Genomic DNA, 23,910 nt, shown 5'->3' on the forward strand with positions numbered 1-23,910 from the left:
CTCCCAGTCCTTGTCACGACCCCTGACATATCTATGACCACTTGGACGCGTATAGTAGTAATAACAAACAAAGAAAGAGTAAGTTGCTATTAAGAACGAGCGTCCTTTCTAGGAGAGCGCTTTCTATGCTTGGTAAGGGAGTCCCCGTACCTTAATTCGGCCACCGGATACGCTCCCATGGTGGAGTACAGGTCCTCGTCCAGCCAATCGACGCACTTAGCGTGACGAATGTTAAAGATATACCATTACAGTTTATCATCGGTAAACTATCACGCATTGTATCCACTACGAAGTAGGCTGGTGCGCTTTACAAGCATTTTTCGAGACAGCCAACTTTTTGAGGAGGGAGAAGACACCTCAAAATTGAGCTCAGTATATTTCTTCAAAATACAAGCTTTAGCCAAAAACAGGTATAGAGTCGTCTTTCATAGCGCCACACTCTACGTGAGTAGAAAATTCATTTAAAACTGGCCAATAAAAGTAGATCTGGCTAAAAATCGGATCAATATTGATGTGGACGAAGAAAAACTCCGCGAAAGAGCCAAAGAGCTCGGTTGAAAGGCGTCCGAGCTTTGCTCGCGTAACCTTTTGCACGGACAATGCGCACCACGCTCGACAAACCACAAATTTGTCCTTTGCAGCGCGTGGAATATTAAAGAACTTGTTGTCTGCAGGCGAATGAAAATATAAAGACGCTATCAGGCTTTTTGCATGCTGTTAGGGTGATGAGCCTCATGAACTTGGCGTCCCGTGAGGGACAGGGAATCGGATACATTTCTTGTATGAAATGTCCTGTGGCGAAGAAGGCTCGTACCTCACGTATACATAGCTCACATCACCTCTTTAATTTTAACTTGGTCAGGTTTTGCAGGGCGCACGACCTTGATTAAATGATTGGAAAACGTCCACGCTCTTTCTCACTGTCGCTGCAACCTCCGCCTATCGCATCGAAGGAATTTAAATTCTCCGCCCCTCACTCTCCTGCCTCATCTGGAGCGGCCACCTCGATCGCACGCCAGAAGCTCGCAAAGGCCTTGGACTTGATATCTGGAGGGGAGGCTAAGGATACAGAAAGTGTTACGCAGTTATTGCGCGACTGTATTCACCGTGCCCGAATCTATTTTGATGACGAAAGTAAGACTGTAATTTCCACGGCAAGTACTGTTTTGGCCCGCCTGCACGAGATTCAACACAACGACCAGCGACGTTCCTCTCGAAAGCTTTATGAATCTGCGGTGCATGCAGACCAGGGCAACCTGGATGCCGCTTACGAGCTGGCTTGTATTCTCAAGCTGGACGCTGTAGGAAAGGAGGATTTAATGTATGTTGAGGAGCTTTTGCGACTGGCTAGTGGCGTAGATGAGAAGTGGGTGGGGGGAAGAACAGAGGAGGACCAGCGGAGAGGAAGGGCAAGCGACAATGAAGGACGAAGGGTCAGACATGAGAGCGAACGGGATACCGACATGGATGAGGGGGAGGCGCGAAAGGAAAGAGTAGATGCGAGGAGAGAAGGCACAATGTTTCCTGAAAGCCGCGAGGCCTTCGAAGAAGAAAGAGAGGGACTTGAAGCGAGCAACATTTGGGGTTATGACTCAGGAGGCGCCGTCGAAGCGTCCGATCAAGAGAGCCAGCCTTGCCAGCGGAAGGCCAAAGAGGCCCTTGCGCTCTTATGGATGCAAACCGGGACTCGAAGTCACAGAGCCAACCACGTCTTGCGGCAGCTCGGCTTCACCCACCGCTTGGCCTCCCGCGTCCTGGCCTACCCTCCCTCTCAATCGCTAGAGGCCTCAGATCCCGCCCCCCTCTCTCCTTCCGCTGGCAGCTTTCTCCGCGTATACGACCATGTACTGCCTCCCGCTGCCTTGCTAGCAATGCAGCGACTCTTCGGCCCACGCGCCCCTTTCTGGGAGGAGCACGGCTACTTTCGGCGCGACAGAGGGTACTTTTCCTACCTCCTCCCCTTGTCCTTGAAGAGTGTGGGCGACCCGACGTCATCCTCATCGTCCTCCCCTCTGCCCCCGAGTATGGCGGTCGAGGCCGTGGTCCGCGATCATCTGCTCCCTCTCGCGCGTGAGGCTTTCCCGCATCTCTTTTCATCGCCTGCCTGCTCTGCTCTGTCCTCTTGTTCCTCCGATTTGTCCCTGACAGCAGAATGGTGGGCGCACTGCCGGCGTCACGCAGAAGGCCACCAGCTTCATTTTGATTCTCTGGATGAGGGAAAGGGCTTCGTGCGGCATCCTCTGGTCTCTTGCGTGTTGTACCTCGCGGAAGCGGACGGGGTGGGGGGACCAACGCTGGTGACTGATCAGGTATGTCGACTTCAGGAGGGAAGAGCGGCTAGGGTTACAAGAGGGGAATAAGCATCCGATATTGTTTTTAAACGTCGAAGTCATGTATAACGCGAGAGTAATGTCCTCGAAAGGGTCATCGGTCAAGAGTGACGAACTAACTTCAAATTCTCGCCGCTGTATTCAGGCGCTCAGCGATGGTAAGCTGGCAAGAAAAGGCTGGCTTTGTCACGGACGAGAGAACCGAGTGTGCTTCTTCGACGCAAAGCGATTGCACGGAGTGGTGCCGGGGAGAGGGGTACCCCCTGAGGCAAAAGGGGAAGGGGAGGAGAAGAGAAGAAGAATAACGTTCATGGTCGGCTTTTGGAAGGGTCATATCCCATCGCGGCCGGCGCCGCCGCCGCAGAAACAAGAGTATACTGGCTGGGGCGATGATATGGCAAATAACACGGAGACAAGAAAAGGATTTCACAATGGAAAAGGCAGAGGGGAGGACGATGAAGAGAGTGAGCAGCCTTGCGCAAATATGACAGTTCCAGCGCTTTCCGCAGAAGGCGTACCCTGCCCACGTTGGTTACGGGATGCGTGGAGATTCGGAGAAACGCTGGAGGGAGTTAGGGGGAAAGGAAACGAGCAAAGGACCCCTGCGCGAGGAGGTTTGATTGCTCTCGATAGGGTGTGGGAGAAAGTCGGAAGTGATGACAACAAGGGCACGTGTACGATGGAAGGGGAGTCTCAGCCATTATATCAGGAATGTTTTCAAGGATTCTGACAAGTGAGAGGGGAGAAAGCCGAAAGAACTCTTCGCCAAGTCTGCCTTTTTTTTTCTGCTTTATCATTCCCCATTGCTCTCCCCTGCAAAGTGTCTCATAACAAATAAATGATTGATATAAATTTAAATACGTGGCAGCTAAAGATAAGAGATAAATAAAGAAGAAACGGAGTAGATCATCTCCAACCCTTTACACGACTTTTGGTGTGCTTAGAACAATTGACACGAACGCTTTTTTCCAGCCTTATCGACACAGTCGTCCATCCAGAAATCGCGTGTTGATATTGGCCTCCATCTCGAGTCATGAACCCACCACCGCCCGGCAATTGAGGAAATTTGCATTTGTTTGTTGGCACGGTTTGAGTATCGAGGCCTTTCTTGGCTCGGAATTCCGAAGACCCGGGTCATCGCCGAGGCCAGTGCAAGCCCTTCTCCTTCTGTGCGCTCGACGCTGAGTAACAGTGGCACTTCAAACAAGAACAGCCTTTCTAAATGCACGACTCGTGCGAGACCGGAATGAAGAATGCCCAATTGCTTCCCTGCTCTCGCAAAATTTGGCGAAATTGATAAAGTGTATACATGGATGGCCGCACGCGTTTTGTACAACCTACAAGTAGGCCTCACGGTCCACCTCCTCCACCCTTCCTCATCAACCATGTCTCGTGCACAGAGAAATATCACCTATTTCACTTTCTCGACAAGAGGTAATATCCCAGAATGACCGTAGAGACTGGCAGCCTGCGCAAAGGAACGAGGAGAAGAAGGCTTTATTTCTCTCAAGGGACCTCCGTGCCGCTTCTTCTGCTCTGTTCACGCTTAATCTCGATGTCCACCACCTTGACATGTGATGCAGCCTCACGTCCTTCATTACTCTCTTGCCAAGAAGATTTTTCTGCACGTCTGCCGTCTATTGGTCAACTGACAGCCCTTGGAGGGTGCGGCGTGTCTCGGTTTGGCATTGTGCACTTGTCGGCGCGCGCGTCTTCACCCCTTTCCCCCCCTGCCACCTCTTCCTTCACACACTCCTTCCCATCTCCTTACCCATCACCATCGTCATCGCCTGGCGCGTCTTCGATACCTGTTCCGTCTCCCTCATTCTCCTCATCCTGCTCCCCGGCATGGACTTCCCTCCCACCAGGCTTGCATCTCTTCTTCGAGTTCTCTCCCTCCCTCAAACATGCATCTAATACCTCAACTGCCGCACCTTCCTCCTTCACTTGTTTGTCGTTTGTACAGAATGCCTCGGTTCTTCCCCTCTTGAGCTTATTGACGGCCGACCAGAAGACATCTTCCTCCCTTCCCTTCTTCCAACAATGCGCGCGCGTCCCTACGGCCCTGCGACGCACTTTGCGGGGTAATATACTGATGTGGGAAGGTTCTGAAGTGGAAAATGGAAAGGAAAATCCGGAGGTGGAGGACTTGCTCTGGTACCACGTGGCAGAGGCCGTAGATTTGGAGGAGGATCGGCTGCTCCCCCTTCTCCTTCGGTCGGCCCCGCAGCGAGAAGAGGAGGAGGGTCCGGAGGGAGGCGCAGACCCAGGAACCGCTTCAATACTCGGCTACCTCTTAACCGGGTCCCTGCTCTCGTCCAATCTGCCCCCCTCCCCCGCCTTCGCTACAGACCCCTCCACCGCCTCTCTCCCTGTCCAGGCGAGGGTCTTGCGCTCTTCTTCCTCCTCCGACTCGTCTTCTTCTTCCCCACCCCCGCCCAGAATTTCGCTCTCCATAACTGCCCCCGGTCCGCCCGGCCTCCATCGCGAGATACGGTATTCCTACGCGAGTCTCCCTCTGCGGACTTCCTCCTCCCTCCTCGTGGTTTTCCACCTCCCCCAGGGAGCCTATGTGGACACGTACGAGCTTTCAGAGCGCCACACCGTCGTTCTCGAGCCTCCCTTTTCCCCATCCTCCCCGTTGTCTCCTTCCTCCTCCCCTCCCTGTTCCTCGCCCTCCCTTCTCACCGCCGCCGGACCTCTGGACGTGGAGCTGCCCTACTCCCACTCCGCCCAGCACTGCATCGCCTTCCTTCTCCCTTGCCCCACCCTGGTCCCCTCCTCCTCCCTCATCCTCTCACTCCCCTTGCATCTCCGCTACCCGCTTCCCTCCCTCAACGTCACCCACCCCTTTGTCTCCCTCTCCCCGCCCATCCCCTCGCTCTGGACTCGCCCCGTCCATCAGCTCGACCGGGACGACTGGCAACCTCTTCCCCCCCCCTTTCTTCTGGGCCCGGCTTTGTCCCTTCGCGTTCCAGCAGGCGAGGCCTGGAGGCGGGAGTATGTGGGATGGGTCACCCTTGTCGCTGAAGCGACTGGTGCCCTCCTGCTGCTTGTGGTGGGCATGGCGGGGAGCGCGAGGAGGGAGGGGAAGAGGATGGGTGAGGGGAAGAGGCAGCGGGACGAGGGGAGCAAACCAGCGGGTAAAAAGAGAGATTGAGAGCAGAGGCGAAAAAATTAAAAGGATGCCTGCAGCAGAGACGTAATTGTCCGGACTGATTCCTTTTTCGCTTGAAAAGATCGCCCCCTCCTTCGCTTCGGCGCCCGCCCCGATAGACGATCCTACCGCCATGAGCAACGTGTACTGGATCTGATGCACATTTCTCATCACGTCGTGCATCGAAAGCGACATAATTGTAGGCTTTTATATCTCACACGCCTTTCATATCGTGCGCGGTGTTCTGAGTCTCTGTTACATCGGGCTCGCCCGTGCGATTGCACGCAAAGAGGTATACATCATTTTAAAGGCACACTGTAGACGAACATAAGCAGCTCGTGTTATCAGAGTGCGGGCTTAGGGGTTGATAGCGGCCGCCGTCTCGCCACGGCAAGTGCTACCCATCCTATCATGAACGCTACCCCTCCAAAAGGCGCCCCCGACGAGAGTTGCCTGTTTCCTGTCCACGTTGCAGCGTACAAGCCCCCCGAGAAGAGGACTATGCCCGAGGAAAAAGAAAATCCTGCTAGGGCACGGAGCTTGCTGTGTGGCTGTGAGAGTAGAGGGGTCAGTAGGAGACCCAGACTGTGCAATTGCTGGTACGCGTTGGCCCGAGACCAGACCTCATGGGGGGAGGCCGTAGTCGATGCAGGAGGGATCTGTGCCTTTTCGAGCTCTTTCAAGCGAGATGCAAGCCCATGGGCGCCGTATGCCTATGTTCGTGTTGTTCAGGTACAAAAGGAGCCGTCAGGTTGACGACGGAAGTACAAAATTGAACTTCCCGTTTGTCACAACCTCCCCTCCCTCAAACCTATTTCTGGGATAAAATGCCGTTCCGATGCATCGATACCCACACACTCTCAAGTACACCATGCACAGCCCCCCATCTCACCCCTAGGCCCACAGATGTGGCCATCGAAATCCCTCCTAGAGCCTGAAAGACCATGTGTCCCACCTATGTGTGTGTCTGAGGCATTTCAGGTTGGGCTGGGAGTCGTCAGCTGGGCTCGCTGGGAGTCGTGAGGGTACACCTCCGAGAACTTTGTTCCGCGCCGAGATTTACTTATGTTCCACTGCCCCACGATTAGTCGTTTCGTCTTCATATTTCAAAAGGTTGTGCTACGATTGCGCCCTCCAAGCCCTCTTTTCGCGCACATCCTCTTCCCACGGCTGGGCGCCTTCTCGGCCTAGCCATCATCCTGGTTGTCATGTCTGCCCCTCAGGCATCCTCTTCCACTCCCACGGCCACTGCCTCCTTGGGCAATCCTTTCCGAGAGATGGCCGAAGCTCAGAAGCACGCGAACGAATCGTGCGCTAAAGCAGCAGAACCTTTGTCTTATTATTGGCTGAAGCAAGACAGCGTCAAATCAGGGAGAGGGTGGACGCCGTTCCGCAAACGTGACAACGCGGCCTTGGAAAAAGCCTTGACGGCTTTGGCCACAACAAGCCACGGTACAGACGCGGAAGTCCCTGTGTTGGTGGAGGGAGGACGGTACCAGGTTGATATCAGAGACCGTCAACTGCGTGCAGTGTATTGGGATAAGGACGTACGAAAGGTTCTGCGGGCTTCCTGGTTTAGCAAACCCGCGACGAGCCTTCCGGGCTCAGGCGGTTATGTTCCGTACGAAGAAAGTGACGCGGCTGCTATCGAAGAAATGTACCAAGCGGCCTTGGATGAAAGTGTACGATCGTTGTCGGCAGGCTCGTTTCTAGAGACCTCCCCTCGGGACGCAGAGGCAAGCGCTACCTCCTCCGCCTCAAAGGACGCAGCCGCTCTCAGTCGGTCGGCTTCGACCAGCGGGAGCGGGAGCGGCAAGCATGTGCTGCTGCGGAAGGAGGTAGAGTTGGCTGACAAGGTCCACAAAGTGGTAGTCACTGTCAAGGAGGTGTCGGGGGCAGGAAGTCAGGAGGAGAACCAGGCGGGCCGGGGGGAAAGCTCGTCCGTGCCCGCTCCCTCGGCCTCCGCCTTCACGGTGGCCACGCTACCAGGCGCAGAAATCGAAATGGTTCAGCAGCGGATTTCCTATGGCATCGGCGTGCTTCACAATCGTCTTTTGAGGCGGGGCTACGAGGACGAGAAAGTGCCGACCACAGCGTCTCGCCCCACGGCCTCGGGCGAGGCTGCGACCAAGAAGGGCGCGTCGCTTTCCCCTCTGGAGGTCGACGAGCAGGAGGAGGACGATAGTATGGATCGGGAGCCGGATCATCTGGTCTTTGTGGTGCATGGGATCGGCGAGAAGCTCTGGAGCTCCAACAGTATGCAGGGCATGCTGAGCCTCCGCGCCTCGGTCGAGCAGCTCCGAATCAACGCCTTGGCGCAGCGCGTAAGGCATGTTGAGACAGCAGGAGGGGTCTGCGGGGCTCGTTCAGGGAAGGATGATGACCAGGCGGACGCACAGACCCTCCCGAAGACCGACAAGGAGACGGAGGTCCACACGGGGAAAAAGGCGCGAACCGAGTTCCTGCCCATCGAGTGGTTCGACGCCTTGCGCGGCGACGCGGACGGCGAAGGAGAGCTGATGCGGCGCATCCAGCGCGTGACCTTGGATACTGTGCCGCTCTTCCGGCAGCTCGCCAACGACTGCGTGTTGGATGTCCTGCTTTACATGAACCCGCGGTACCGTCAAAAGATCGTGGCCACAGTAGCCGCCCGGATCAACGCGGCCTACAACCTTTTCTGCCAGCACCACCCGGGCTTCCATGGCAACAGGAAAGTGTCCGTCATCGGCCACTCGCTTGGCTCAGTCGTCCTCTTCGACCTGCTGGCCCATCAGAAATCAGCGCGCGAAGACGAAGCCTCCTTCCTGCTCCCGTCGGACTCCAACATTACCTTTCCTCAGCTCGATTTCTCGGTGGACCTTTTCATGACGCTAGGCTCACCTGTGGGTATGTTCCTTTGCGTGCGGGAGCAGGAATTGTCTGTCTCGTTCCGCTTTCCCACCGCCAAGCGCTTTTTCAACGTCTTCCACCCGTTCGACCCGGTCGCCTACCGCCTGGAGCCCCTCCTCCAATCAACGCTTGCCCGCTTACCCCCTGCTCTGGTGCCACATCACGGAGGTCCAGGCTGCAAGACGTTTGTCACCAAGGCTAGAGAACAGAAACGGCTCGTGACCGGATCGCTTTCAGCACTTTCTTTGAGCGTTTCTGCCGGCGCCAAAACCCTGCTGGGTTCTCTCTCGAGTCTAACTGCTGCAAAACCAGCCATTGCTGCTGGGGGGCACCAGGAGATGCTATCTCTTCGCAAAAGTGCTAGTAGTTCATCTGTGATTGATTCAAGCTATGCCACGGATGGCAAGCCTCGATCCCTGGATGACGACGAACTCCACGCCGAGGGGAAGCCCGATGTGAGCGCGCTAAAAATTAATAGCGGGCAGCGTGTGGACTATGCGCTTCAAGAGCTGGTCTCCGAACAAATTAATGAGTACGTTTCATCCATTGCCTCGCATTCATGCTATTTTGCGTCGCCCGACGTAGCCTACTTCATCACTCAGCTGGTCTACGGTCTGGATGGAGCAGGCCGCCAATGTGAGAAATCGGCCGTAGACACCGACAGAGGCATGCCAAACGAGGGGGAAGAAAATGATGCTCTTCTGCAGCCATTGTAAAGTCGTTGAAGTACAAAGATAAGAGACCGTTGTCCTGCAAAGGGTCTCTTTCCGCGTGTGGTTTTCTTGTAGGAAGAAAGAAAGAGCAGAAAGAAAGAACTACCTCCGGCCTCAGCCCTAACCTTTTAGGCTTGTGCATCTTTGTTCTTACGTTCTCCGTCCAGTCTTTCAATCGTAATTGTTCTCTTTGGTCTTTCCATTGTTCTTTCCGTTATTCTTGTACAAGCTTGAAATATCTTATCACACCTTCGTATAAAGTCGAAGTCCAAATAGTATGCTCCTAGCATTCATTTTCATCACGCCAGCCCATTGTTTTGGATACCTTTGTAGCCACTTCGGGGAGCGAGTGAAGCACGTCGTCCAGGGTAGGAGCTTTGGAGCCCTTTCCCCGTTCTATCAAGACGGCATCTCTTTCATCCACTTGGATGACATTCGTCCATTGCATGCATAAGTGCCAAATCCACACACAAAACACGTACGCTGGAATACCATACGCTCCTATGATATAAAGTGCAAGAAGAAGCCTCGTTTTACGTCTGGCTCTTCGCGACCAGTGACTGAGGAGCGAAGGTGATAGTGTCCTGTGACGGGAGCCTGGAGGCGAGGATGATGCAGTGCCGTGGCGGTGCAAGAGGTGCGGGAGGGAGGCGTAACCTAATGCTGTCGAGCTTTCGGGGACATGATGTACCTTTGATGTTATGTAAATGGCCCCAGATGATACACCGGTGTCGAGCTTTACCGAGCCTATGGCCGAATTTTTTCGCACGTCATCCCTCTGATTACGCAGGCCTTTATCTGGTCCAATTATATCAGTAGCAACCGACTTGATCATTTTATTTTCTTGCGAAGAATATTGCAAAAGCAGCAGACGTGCGCGAAGGCGGACATGGCAAGCAAGGGCCTGCCTGGGTGGAGGGCGACCATGGAGCTCCATACGGATCTCCAAAGCTTCCGGCCACGGAGTGCTGGCTCCTCCCCCCATTCCTTTCCACACACCCGTACGTCTCCCACAGCGGCGTCTCACGCATTCTTGAGCGACTGCCGAGGGCAATGTTTGACATGACAGGAGGAGTCGCTTCCATCGCTCGCTTTCCATAGGAAGAATCTCTCTCGCCTCGACAACTGCCATCTCCAGAGCATTTAAATCCTGCTCCGTTAGGAATCTGAGCGTCCGAGCTCGCACGCGTCTCCGAAGCATCCGTTCGTTTGTGGTGAGAACTGGCTCAACCTCCAGGAGCCGGCGCTCTTCAAGGAGCTTGACGCTGGCGGATACCACCTTGGCTAGCTTATCCCGCGTCGACCTATCTAGCCAGTCTCGCAGAAGGTCCAGCGTCGGACTCAAAGCCATTACTCCCCCTGCTCCTACGGTCACTCCGAAGAGACGCACGCGCATCGGATCACCCCATTTCAAGGTTGTTGTCGCGGTGACGTGCCCTAAAGCCCGAATTTCTATGGCATGCACGACGTCTACACTGGCATACTGTTTCTTGACGCTCACCGGTACCAGCGACCGGAGACGCAGCTCCTCTCGGGGTTGCGGCGTCCAATACTGCAGGAGAGGAGGCGTGGAGTGTCGGATCGCTCCGCTGCTCATCAAGACTGCCCACAGGCCTCGGCCCCACATTCTCTGGCGGGCTACCCCACAATCGCGCCAGTAGCGACACAAAATCTCAGAACGCAGCGCCGCTAGCTCGGCAGATTCTTTCCACTGCAACTTGCGATGGACATCCTCAATCTGGGCATCTAAGCTCGGCCACATGCATTTGTACTTGCAAGGCCCTAAGGCTCGGGCGAGACGACTGTACAGGCAAGCTAGGCTGTCGCCTCCTGAATGAGTGCTGTCCAAGTGCGTCGAGAAACCTCGAGGCTCTGGCTGGGAGCGCCCGTTCACCCAAGCTGTCAAAGCCTCAAAACGCGTATCGAACTGATACCACCATTGTTTCAAGCGCCATTTGCGCACATTCCACGCTTGAGCTTCGTTTCGCTCTTCGACGTAGAGACTGCGTAGCAACTGCCAACTTCGCCAGTAGGTGCGTACCATAGCCTGCGCTTCTGCGGCTGCACGCTGGGCTGCTGCTAACCGAAGGACTATCAGCAGACTTCTTTGTTGTTTGTTCCGCAGTGTTTCCAGTGCATGTCGCCGCTTCTGCTCTTGCTCCTCTAGATGTCGGACTTCGTCGTAAGCTAGCGTTTCTTCCACCACTCGATCCGGCTCCGCGCTTCGACTTTCTGGCTCAAACATATGAGTCCCAAGTGCATGGTCTAAATCATCACCGACCATCGTATCCATAATCCCCTGCTGGGTCTGTTTTCTGCACTTCCGGATCTTACTCGCCCCAAGAAACGTTAGGACAGCAAACACGAATGATGAATATGGATTCCAGAACCCACCGCACGTGATGTAAATTCTAATCACTCCAGCTGCTATGTTTTTACACCATTTCTCCCTTTCTTCGTGTATCAGGCCGTATCTCATAAAAATATTGTGCAAAGTACCACAGATAGCCCCGAACCGAAGAAGGATATCGATGATTATACGCTTTACATAAGAAACACGGGGGAGGAGGAGAAGGCCAACTCTGACAAGTTTGTGGTATGTCCAGCGCCACAATTTTCCTTCTTTCAGTAACAACGTTGCTATCGGGCCTTTAATGTGCCTTCCGACCTTCTCGGGCTGTCCTTCCTCACTTCCAGAAGCCAAGATGGAGAGGCTCGAAATGACTGCGCGTGCAAAGTACCATTCTGCACCTGGCATCGGCGCACGGAAAGACAAAAATTTTACTACGTTGACAGCTATTCTGTTCTCTTGGTCGTATCCATACGCAGAAATTGTTGGGCCTGATTGTAGTCACGAGGAGGAGAAAATTCAACTAGGTTGCTGACATACGCGTAGCATGCACGCTCCCGCACATACACGGAGCAAGTAAACAACAACACACCCCTACACACACTGGCGACCACGGCCTTCTGCAAAAAGTGTGATTGTCACGGGTGGACACAGGTCGACACGTTGTGCAACAAGGCACGTGACCGCGGACAGTGGTCGGAGTCACAAGACGAGTATACAGTACAACAGACAAGCCTGTGGAACAAATAAACTTGGCGACTGGCACGGGAGCAGGAATAAAAAATCTGTGTCCTTTGTTCAATTTCCTCTTTCCCCTTTTCATCAGTTTGTCCTTTTTCTTAATTGAAATAAAATGGTTGTGGAAGTACTAGAAGAAATCAAGTCAAAACTTGTTAGGGTTAGGGTTAGGGTTATTGGTGTGTGTTCAAGGTAAGCTGATACGCGGTTGCACGACCGAGAGCAAAAGAATTCTTTTCACTTATTCAAGGCCGCTATTCTTCGCCCATTGCTTTTGCTCTACGCCACCTCACATTGTTAGCTGCCCGATGTCTACCTTGAGCACGTTCAAATGCTTCGTACTCATCCCACAGCGCAGCTGCCTGTTGTGCTCTTACTCGCCCGCAAAACGCCAGGGCTGCCTCAAACCACGCGACTGTGAGTCCGCTACAATCTCCACGCATCGCGCGCTGGCATAAGGCTGCCATAGCCTCCTGCTCCTCTATCCCTCCCTCTCCCATTGCAGACAACGCCCTCTGCAGCCCCGTCAGGCCTGTGTATCGATGCCAAAGCTCACAAATTGCCACGCGTCCTAATCCTCGCGTGCTGATCAAGGCTTGCTCCAGGGCATTCTCTACCTTGCGTGAATTTGCTTCCATTGCTGCCCCGCCCTCCTCCTCGTCCTCGTCCTCCTCGTCGCTGCTGCTGTCGGTGTCCCCTCCCTCACCCTCCTTCTCCCGTTCTGTCACCCCTTGCTGCATCAACCACTCCAAATACACATACCAGCAGCCTGCGACCGCACACCTTCGTCTCTCCCCCCCGCCAACCTCCTCCTCCTCTCTGCTATCGATCCCCGCCGTCGGTCCCAGTGCCTGCTGCGCCATCCCAAACACCTCCTCCACCCTTCCCCCTTGCCCCCAAGCTTCCGCCCGCAATCTCGCCTCCCACAAACGGGCATTGTCCTGGTGACCCTCCACTCCCCTGGCCAGTATACGTCGTGCTTCGCCCACGTCCGTCCTCTCCCCCTCCTCCTTGTAACCCTCCCCCTGCCCCTCACCTTCTGTCTGCGACGACAGTACCGTCGCCGGCACCCACAAGGCCGCCCACCTTAAATACATGGCGGGAGCCAGGAGGCTTGTCCCCTGATTCGCACTCAATGCAGCCTGGGCCTGGGGAAAAGCGACCCGGAGGACAGACACGGGGGCGTGGAGGAACTCGCAGAGGCCTCGAAGGTAGTAGTGCCACATCTTCTCCGCCTCCTTGCCCTCCTTGATACCGGCGACCCTCCCAACACCCGTCTCCAGCGCCTGCAAACACCTCCGAGGGCCGTCCCTCAGGCTCTCTTTCCAGGCTTCGGCTGCCTCTGATTCCCCCCCGACGGCAAGGAGAGCGAGGACCGGCGCCCCCTCTTCCTAGCGCTGCCGCCCAAGGCAGAGCTCCGAGCTCCCTCCTTCCCGGCGTCCTTTCTCCTCTTCCTTGTCATCTCGTCTACCTCTCTCAAGCCCCCGACCCCCGCCAGTACGTGCCTCGCCCTCGCCCAGGCCGCATCCGCCGCTCCGAAGGCCTCCTCCACCCCCTGCAGGACCTCCTCCACCAACGGGCCCCACGTTTGCCCGCTCTCCGCGCCTGCCACTCCACCCTCCAGGGTCTCCGCCTCCTCCAGTGCCTTCAGAAAGGAGAGACGCATGTCCAGGTCTCGTGGCCTCGCCTCGATCGCCGCCAAGTACACCACCCGCGGAACTGCGCCCGCCAGGACTGCCCGCACGCTTCGGTCTCTGAGATCCTCTTCTGGCTCTACCTCCTTCATTCCCTCCACTCCTCCCTCCTCACCTTCCACAAGGGGTAGCTGCACACTTTCTTTTCCTCCCCTCCTCCCCCTTTCCTTCCCTTTCCTCCCCCTCCAACCCCAACGCCGTCCTCCGTCCCTTCAGCTTCATCACGTACAGGACTTCCAATTTGAAATACTGCGTCCACAGCAAGGCCGAATCACTGGCATTCAAGCGTAGACCTCGCTGCATGAGCACGCGCGCGGCGGGCGGGGATGCCCGCTCGAAGAACTCGTAGGAAGCTGCGCGGATCCAGAGGCCGGCAGTGCGAGGGAAGAGCTGCAGGGCTTGGGCGAGGGCGCGGGAGTGGGCTTTATGGGAGCCGGTGGACTCACAGTAGTCCAGGTATTGAAGCCAGAGCTCCAAGTCACCCCGAAACTTGCGCAGCGCTCGTTCGAAAATAAAATGGATGAGTCCCCTGCCTGCGTGGTCGCTCAGCGAGGTCTTGACGAGACCAGCCTTATGTTTCCGGAGGTGACGAAGCTCCTCCAGGTTTAGCTCGTGTGTGATATATCGGAGGAAATCATTTTTGCGAGCCGTGCGACGACGCAGAAGGAACTCAAAGTCCCTACGTTTGCTAGCTATTGCGCGGACCTCCTCCTGCAGATAAGCGAAACACGTGGATATGAAGAAAGTAGTCGATAATCAGTAATCGTCGAGTCTTTAAGGCAATGAGACAGGAGAACGAAAGTTTCAAGAATACTTCTGCCTCGTGAAAAGTCTAGATGAAAAACAAAACAGTAGGATCTCGAAGCACCAGGAGGTTGTGGGACCTGAGCATACACCCATCTCTGACACGAACCGGTGTGAAAAGCCCACGTATTTGCAAATCCTCCAGAGCCGGAAGCATCCGGTCCAGAGCTTGGTAGACTGCGTCCGCCATACTGAAAGGTGAGGATCACAATGTGTGGCCTGAGAAGCAGTGTCGGCAGATAGGGGGCCTCGGCTGGCCTGCTGGTTCTCTTTGCGGACGCGTTAAACGCTCGGGATCATTGCATCATTTGCGTACAGGGACGCACTGTAAGGTGAGCTGTGACCGCCCTGTGGAGATTTGTTGCACAAAGATAAACTATTGTTGCCAAGGTCTAGAATGAGGTGCGAGGCTCCCAGCCATCGCAACTCGCTGAGCAGCCCGGAAACGGCACGTGACGAGAGACTTGAAGCCCGGCGACCTCTCTGTAATGCGCTCTTTTTTGGGACGCTTTTCTAATATCTTTCCGCACCCTATCCGACTCCACCATCCCACAGCGTCTGACACCCACCTGGAACCACCAAGCAAAGCGACCGGGGTTCCCTGGTTGATGCCACCTCCTCCTTTTCTTCGACCTCCTACCTTTTTACCGGCGCTGTCTCATTCCACAAAACGGGGGGTTTCCCTTCGATTCTTGCCTCTCGCTATTACAGCCTTTACGACGTTTTTTGGTTCTATGTCGTGTAAAAGCGGTAGCAGCGGACGTGGCGCTGCATTATCTGATGGGCGGGGCCAAGGTGTCGCGGCCGCTAGCATTCATAACGCAGCCAGTTATTCTCAGTCGGATGCCGGTGGAAGCTCCTCTCCTATCGCGCCCGGTAGAGCTTTGTGCCTCAATCACTCTGCCGGATCTGACATAGGCACTATCAAGCGTTTGATTCCCGCGCTTACGCACACAGCTCGGAAAGGACAGATGGGGAGGGTTGGGCTTCTAGGCGGCTCCGCAGACTTTACGGGGGCCCCCTTTTACGCAGGAATGGCCGGCTTGAAAGTCGGGGGCGATCTCTGCTACATCTTCACGGCGGAAGAAGCCTCGGGTCCTCTCAAGGCGTACAGTCCAGAGCTCATGGTCACGCCGGTGTACTCGGCCAAGAGCTTAGGTGTGGGATTCGCAGGGGACCTGGAGGGCGAGGAGGACGGGTCCTCGGACGCGGCACGCTCAGCCGAACACAAAGCGAAGGAGAAGCAGGTGGCCCGGATGGTCCAGCGCGTCACCCCCTTTTTCCCCAAGCTCCACGTGCTGGTGGTGGGGCCGGGGCTGGGACGGGACCCTTGGATCATGGAGGCGACGCGGCGCATCCTTGTGGAGGCCAAGACACACGCGCTCCCGCTGGTGATCGACGCCGACGGGCTCTGGCTGGTGGCGCACTCCCCTGAGATCCTGCAAGACTACCCGGAAGGTGATGATGGAGGCGGCGTGGTGGTCACCCCCAACCTGATCGAGTTCGCGCGCCTCCAGGCCGGACTGACAGGAGCCTCCGTAGCAGAGGCGACTCCTCCTGCCGTCCCTTTCCAGCATACTGACGTGATTGCCGTGGCCAAGGCGTTGGGCGGAAAGGCAGGCAGAGTGACTGTATGTCTGAAGGGGAGGGAGGACATCGTGGCTGATCGAGAGCGGTGGCTGGTGGTGACAGAGGAAGGGGCGCGGAGGCGGTCAGGTGGTTTGGGAGATATCTTAGCGGGCACGACGGGGGTCCTGCTCCATTGGTCACACCTAGCCATGCAAGAACAGGCACATGGAGGAGCTGTGAAAGCAGAGAGGAGCGAGCGGGGAAGCGAGGGAAAGGGGGCTCAATCAGGGGAAGAGAGCACGTGTCAAATCGACCCACGGGACAGGGTCCTCTGGGCATGTGCCGGTGCTTCGCTTATTGCGCGGCGGGCCAGTCGAAGGGCTTTTGAGGAACATCGTCGATCGATGACAGCGCCCGACGTCCTAGGTACGTCGATTGGGTGAAAATAGGCTAGAGGGGATTCTCGACAGTGTTTCCTTTTCTTTCTAACAGACAAAAATACCCCACTTGGAAAACAGCACACCTGGGCCCGGTCCTCGAAGAACTCAGTCCAACTGACATCAAGGAGCCATGAAAGTCCATTTTGAAGACAAAAATAGAAGATAAAAATGAGTATCACTAAAGAAAATGGAGCTTTTCAACGGCTATTTGCTCGGATTTAAGGATTCTCACCACGGTCAACCCATTCACCATTTATGATTTCTTGCAAGTAGCCTTCGACGATTGACTCATTCTCAAGCATAGCACATGAAGCATGCCCTGTATTGTTCGACTTATTGAGGGATAAAACATAGATACTAAACCCTTTTTCTTTTTGTGATTTTTTTATGGGGCACGCTGTTGGCGCGCCAACATAGGGAAAACATGACATTTAGGTATATAAGCTCCACTTAAGAGCTTCGATTGAGTCGGTGGTAATACTTAATGGAAGTTCTTAATGGGGAGAGCACAGATAATGCAACATGTGAATTTTAAAGTTTCGTAATCGCAGATAAGGTGTGACCTCATAGGTTCATGCCTCAGCAATCTGATGACTTTCTTTAAGCCTTTGCAGAGAGGTCGTTATTTTTTAACGCTTGTTCTTTGAATCTTCCTTATACTTTATTGATATCCAAAAATTGAGGACCTCGACCTTGACAGGAGGGGTTATGTTGCTTATCACTTTGGTGACCAGGCCAGCAACGGCCAGGAAGCGGTTTCTCAATTTGAATTCAAATGTGAACGGACGCTTCAAAACCATCTCTTTCGAAAAGCAAAGATCGCGAAGTGCCTCCCGCTCCAAGGTCGGTTTTTGGAACTTTTCTCACCAGAAAATGAAGAAAAATTTGTTCCGTCACCAAGAATTTGTGTTCTCAGGGTTTGCATAACTGTTTGTCGATGAGTAAGCCATGATGTCACTGGTGTCACAGCAGCGTTTCTTTTTGTACGTCTTCCACACGATTTTGGGTGACGCTGTATCAACTCGACATCATGATGTCTTTTTAATGCATTGATATATCTATATGTGCATAAGCATGCTATGTGTATCTGCAAGATATTTTTACCTTAATAGGAGCACCCCACATCTCGAAACTAGACCACGGTCATCAAGAAACTTAGAAATATGCTCTTTCATCGCTCCATGGACGCAATAAGCTCAGTCATCGTCACGTTTCTTCTGTTGACGGCCAGTCCGTCTTTTTCAAATGCGGATGACACCATGGGAGGGCTTGTCAATATGAACCCTCGCCTCCGCGCTACTCGCCAGCTTGCAAAGGCTTCTGGGTCCTCGAAGGTCTCTACGCCTGCAGACCTGTGTGTTGCATCTCTGGATTGGACCTCAGAAGGAGGAGAAATATTGTTGAATGGACAACCTTTTCACCTCAAGGGCGTGTCCTACTTTGGTTTTGAGACCCCTAATGAAGGTAAGTTCATTTATTGATGTCCGGACATAGCCTGCATAGCTCAAGTGAAGGCAACGAGTCAGGGACCTAGGATAAGCTTTGGGACATATGTCATTTCATCTCCTTTCAACTTACGTGTATCTAGTCTACTGTGATCTTAGATTTTTTAAGAATATTGGTTTCATCACCAGAAATTGCCTCTTGTATCTCGGCATTACATTCTCACGCTGTTGAGAACCATAAGGACCACATTTGCACCTCATTTCTGCGTTTCTCTCTGATCATGTCCATCATCCAATATTCTTTTCATTATCTTCATTTAAACGCGTAGTGCCTCACGGCCTGTGGTCTGTGACACGCGATCAGATCTTTGGATTTCTGCGAAATGAGAGCTTCAACGCCGTGCGACTTCCCTTTTCGACTGCATTGGCCTTGGAACCCAATAAAAAGGTGAATGCTAATACAATTGAGAAGGAGTTGCATGATTTGACAGCCCTGGAGTTGATTGGAAACATCATCGATAAAGCAGCCGAATATGGCATTCTCATCATGCTGGACATGCATCGGTTGAACGAGGATTTCATCCCTGAGCTCTGGTATGACGACAAATACTCTATGGACGATGTGAAGGAGGCGTGGGACAATCTGTTAACAGCTTTTGGGGACCGCTGGAATTTGTTTGCCATTGATTTGAAGAATGAGCCCCACGGAGTCGCCACATGGGGCAGTGGAAAAGCCACGACGGATTGGAACACAGCGGCTGAGGAGTTGGCAACTTACCTCTACAAGAAGCATCCGCAGTATAAGGGCCTAGTCTTCGTTGAGGGGACACAACTGGCATCAGCCAAGCATCATAAGCTCGATAAGAACAACAAGTGGTGGGGAGGAGACCTGGAGGGGGTGCAGGAGTTTCCTATCGATTTGGGCTCCGACGCGTTGAACAAGAGGCTTGTCTACTCTCCTCATGTCTACGGCCCTGATGCCTTTGTGCAACCTTACTTTGAAGCGAAAAATTTTCCTGACAACATGCCTGATATTTGGAAGAAACAGTGGGCTTTCGTAGAGGAGCAAACCGACCGTGCTGTTGTTGTGGGTGAATGGGGGGGACGATATGAGAATCAGGATAAAATCTGGCAGGACAGCTTTGCCAAATTTCTAGTCGATGAGTGCCTCGAGGATACCTTCTATTGGTGTTTGAACCCTAACAGGTATGACACATCCTCGTGTTTTTATGTGTGTGCAGCATAGACAGACATGGCAATTTTAATCTAAACTACCTTCCATGATTGTAACTGTGCCCCTCTCCAATTCCCACGCCTCCAGTGGCGACACAGGTGGCCTCTTAGATTACGACTTTCTGACTCCTATGCCCAAGAAATTGGCTTTGCTTGCCAAGGTTCAGCCCCACCCCACGTTTATTACAGTAAAAGGATCAGACCAGTATTGCATCAGCCCTGGCGCTTATGCCAATCCCAAATGTGACAAGGGACGGAGGCTTGCAACCAGTAATACAGTGTGAAAAATGTATCATTTTGGGTTTTTAAATAGCAGAGCGACTGAACGTTCCTCTGCATTCACACGCGGGAGCACGTGTCCTGAAGTTCCCCCTTTTTCCCGCGGGATGCGAGTTGAGGAAGAATACTTGATTTTTGGCATAGCCTAGCTTAGACGACGTGTGCGCCCATACGGCAGTTTGATAGGCTGCCTCTATGTGTATGTAGCCTGTTTTGAGTTAGAACGGATTAAAGCGGAGCTCAAATTAAAAAAATCTATGAAACTCTGAGTAGAGCGGACACAAGAATGGAGCTGATTTTGCGCTTGTTTCTTTAATTCACGGCGCTTGTAGGCTTCTCGATCGCCAAAGAAAGAATAATTTAGACATGACTCACAGAACGTCTTTTCATTAGTCATTTCCTACACATTCTCGTACTTTACTCATTTCTCTCCACTTCCTTCCTTCTTTCTTCCATTTCATTTTCTTTGAGCATGCATAATCTTAGCGCTCAGCTTAGGCTACGTTTCCTCGAGAGCATGGTTAAGTAATAATGTATGCATATTATTTTCAAAACAACAAAACTCTACGTTCTCGTAATTCTTCACGCGGTTTTGTTGCAGGCCACGCCCACATACATTCCTTACAAGTGATCAGGCGAGTCTGTGTCCAGAAACTTCTGTAACATTCGATATGCGCATTGCACCGAGCCGTTCCGTCTGGATAGCGTGGCGGTAAAGTTCACCTGCCGTAAACATATTGAGGGTTAAGGACTTAAAAGAGCTGATTTTTTGAGGGGTCACAATAGAGACAGTATGACTTCTGCAACATATTAAATATTTAATCAATGAGCTGTGTTCACTGCGGAGATTTCAAAACCGTATACGCTATGTCGGCCCGCCTTCCTTTTTCGACGTACCCCATGGGCCGCCATGAAACTTCGGACAGCCTTCCAAGATGAAAGCTGCAAATTCTTGGCAGTTTCATTATTTTCCTTCTCGACCTGCTCCTTGACTGTCTGAAAGAGACTTGTCATCATTACCGCGTAGGATGCCGCCACTTTTGGGGCCTGCAGTATCCATTGAGGTTTAGAGCGATGTATTATGCTAAAGGAGGACTTTTTTTCTGGATTTTGCTCTGCACTCTTTGCGTTATAAATGTCTACCCGCCCCGATGCCTTTCCAAACTACAATTCTCCTTACCCGTTGCTCATTTTTACACACCCAACTGGCGAAGCTATCGCACATCTTTTGCGTAAACATTCCTGGATGCATAGATGACCGGGAGGATCGCCGCATTCTCCTCCTCTTGTGCCTGAATCGTGAAAGGAAAGCGGCGCCATCATGTCCATTTTGATCATTCTTTTCCTCTTCATTTATCTCTTCCTCTTGCAAGCCATCCTCGCCCTCTTCTATGGCTTCGCGCTTGCATCCCTGACGGATGACTCCTCTACAAAAGCTAATGCCTGCTTGCAGTAAATTTTAGGAATTGTTTCCATCGAATCATTTTCAGTCGTTCTATTCATTAATGGTTTAAACAGCATGAAGGTATTTTTCCCTCCACATCTCTTCTAATCTCAACCGTACCTCTTTCTTCCAGATAGCCACGTAAAGCGTCAAAACCGAGTTGGATGTTGGTGTGCTGTTGCTCCTTGGCCAGAGCAGACGATAATAATTTATCGTGCTTTCGAAGGAACGAGACGACATCCGTCCAGTTCTGGTGAAGGATCGCGATAGATGTGAACGTAAGAAATAATTAGGCGACAACACAAGCACCGAAGAATCACAAACATGAGGTTACTGTCATAGAGATGTGCATATACACAACATCCCTTCTGAAACCTAACCCAAACTGTGCTCCTCCTCCTTGCCTCGAAGAGTGTCTTGGACCTGCCAGGAGTCCTTTTATCCCCTGCCACCTGCCCAAGCAAGGTTGATACGTGTGCTACGCAGCTTCGGCCTTTCAAAAGTAGAAGAGTGAATGAAAGCTAAGTCCAGCGAGTTGAAAAATCAGGGGGAGAGAAATAATTCGGGACAGGAGAGCAAAAAACGATATCTACAGGGAAGGAGCGTGCCGTACTTGTCAGGCTTGATACGCCTCGGGATGAGCAAATGTAGTCACGTAGGGCCTCAGCCATCCCATTGCTGAATGCGGGAATGGTGGAAGCAGGTCGGAGGGGCGGGCTGGAGAAAAGGGGTGAGGGGGGTTCGGAGGCGCTTGAGTGCATGTTTCTGGCTTGAATGAATGCAATGAGGTGCTCCAGGCCGAGGCGTGCTCCTTAAGAACAGAGGAGGGGAAAGGACGAAATGAGAATGAGTACATAAATTCACTTCAGGGAGCTATGCCGCAGGAAGCTGCAATGGCCGTGCTGTTGTCCTCAGGGTCCTCACTCTTCTCTCCCGCCGTCCTCTCTCCATCCCCCGTCCCCCTTTTACTGCCGGCTCTACTTCCCATACCTCGGTGTTCTACTCGTAAGGACTGTCGAATCGTTTCCTTGTATTTCTCCAAGAAAGCTGAGACGGCCGTCCAGGACACGAAGCAAAGCTCGGCTTGAATGTTGGCCCTGAGCGGAGGCAATCCCAAGAGACAGAAGGAGAGGTTAAGGAGCGGCACGATTTGAAGTTATTATGTTGGGCTCACACAAAGATCTCGCAATTTTAAAATAATTAAGGAACAACTGACATTTTTGGTATGCAATACTCAGGCAAGCTCTAAGCAAAGACTTCTCCCCCAACGTCTTGCCTTAGATTCCTTCCCTACTTTCCTCTTCCTCACCCTCGGCCTCCATCCACGGTGCGCTTAAGGTGCCGGCTCAGTAAGCTACAAAGCATGCGGAGATAGTTCCCCGCCGTACCAGAGGTAACACCTCCTCGTTCGATCCGGCTCTTAATTAAATAAAAAAAAGTGATTAAAAAGGCGAGCCGCGTAACCACCCACTCATTTACAAGAATAAAGACGGACAAGATGTGAGTGCGTCTGTATCTAAGCCTCTTTCTCCAACGACCTGAACGGCGTACCTTGAGCTGGGCGCGATGTTCTATTTTGAGACCAATGAAGCCTCCGACAGCCTTTTCGTACCATGTCGCCTCCGAAGAAAGGATCGACAAATTAGGTGAAGAGGAAGAGCGGACCAACGAGCCTGTGTGTCATTAGACAGCATTGTGTTTTGAATTCGAGTACTTGAAGAAAGGAAAAGGCAGAATATTCTGATATGTAGCATATGGGGAGGAAACGATCGAGACGCAGAGAGAGAGAGAAAGTAGAAAAGAGAAGGGGTAATGACCTACTTCTTCGACCCCTTCGAGAGTTACTGAAAGCTGAGGCAGGGTTGAGACCGAGATAGTCCTTAAAGTGTTGCCTGTCAAACGTGGAATAATCAGTGTAGCCCCTTATTCCCATATTCTTACATTTTCATGTTCTACACATATACGTCTCTAGCCCTCTTTCGTACCAGTAAAGGGTGAGTTCCGCCGAGCGCATGGCGCGGACGTCGTCCTCCAGGACCTCCAAGGTTGGTTTCCGCATTTTGGCAACACCTCCCTCCAGTCTGATGGAAGAGACGTTAAGGTCAAGAGATGCAGGACGCGAAGGTAAGCAGAGAGAGAAAAGTAGCAGATACTGCGACACCTAATGATCAAGACAGTCGACAATGGAACCTACCGCTTCTGCCGTCGTGGTCTCTGAATGATGTTTCGAAGAGTCATGCGGGAGCCAAGGCCTGCCGGTACAACAGAAAAAGTGAAATTGAGGTCTTGGATTTAGTGATGTTCCAGTTGTACCAAAGTTTCCTTTAATCCTTCTTGTTGAACGTATTGCACCTACCATCGGGCAATCGCTCACGGATGCCTGACAGCCGCATGGCACGGCGAATTACACGTTCAAGAAGCCTGACATTTTTTCCAGCTTTCACGTACGAAGTAGTCTAGAATCGAGGAGGAGGGAGAGCCCAGGTAAATGATACAAAGGCTAATTTTCCTCTAGGCCCCAGAAAAGGCTCAATGCGCTAGAAAAGGCTACAGGATAGAAATAGAATGAAGCGCGAGGGAAAAGAGGAGAAATCAAAGATAGGACTCACATGACCCGTCTTGAACAACCACACTAGGAAACTCTCTCCCGAGTTCGAAGACGACGACAAAGAAGAGCAAACCGATGAGGATGAAGATGTCGAGTCCGACGAGAGGGGGGGCCTTTTGACGGGCGGGAAGGGTGCGGGGAAGGAAAAAATAAGTCGTCCCCCAGGCCGCGAAATCATTAGTTGGACTAACAGACATTTCTCGACAAAAAAGCGCAC

At 52.9% G+C, this 23,910-nt stretch overlaps 1 protein-coding gene across 1 annotated transcript; it reads left to right on the forward strand.

Moving 5' to 3' along the window:
* Positions 1-859: 859 nt before the first annotated feature.
* Positions 860-2,286, forward strand: MBD4 (methyl-CpG-binding domain protein 4; the record flags this gene model as incomplete). The annotated part of the gene is made up of 1 exon (XM_005855689.1): positions 860-2,286. A coding segment is annotated over exon 1 (1,396 nt), but the record flags the coding sequence as incomplete, so codon positions are not given.
* Positions 2,287-23,910: the final 21,624 nt, after the last annotated feature.

This window comes from Nannochloropsis gaditana, assembly GCF_000240725.1.
Source record: "Nannochloropsis gaditana CCMP526 unplaced genomic scaffold scaffold132, whole genome shotgun sequence".
NCBI lineage: Eukaryota > Eustigmatophyceae > Eustigmatales > Monodopsidaceae > Microchloropsis > Microchloropsis gaditana.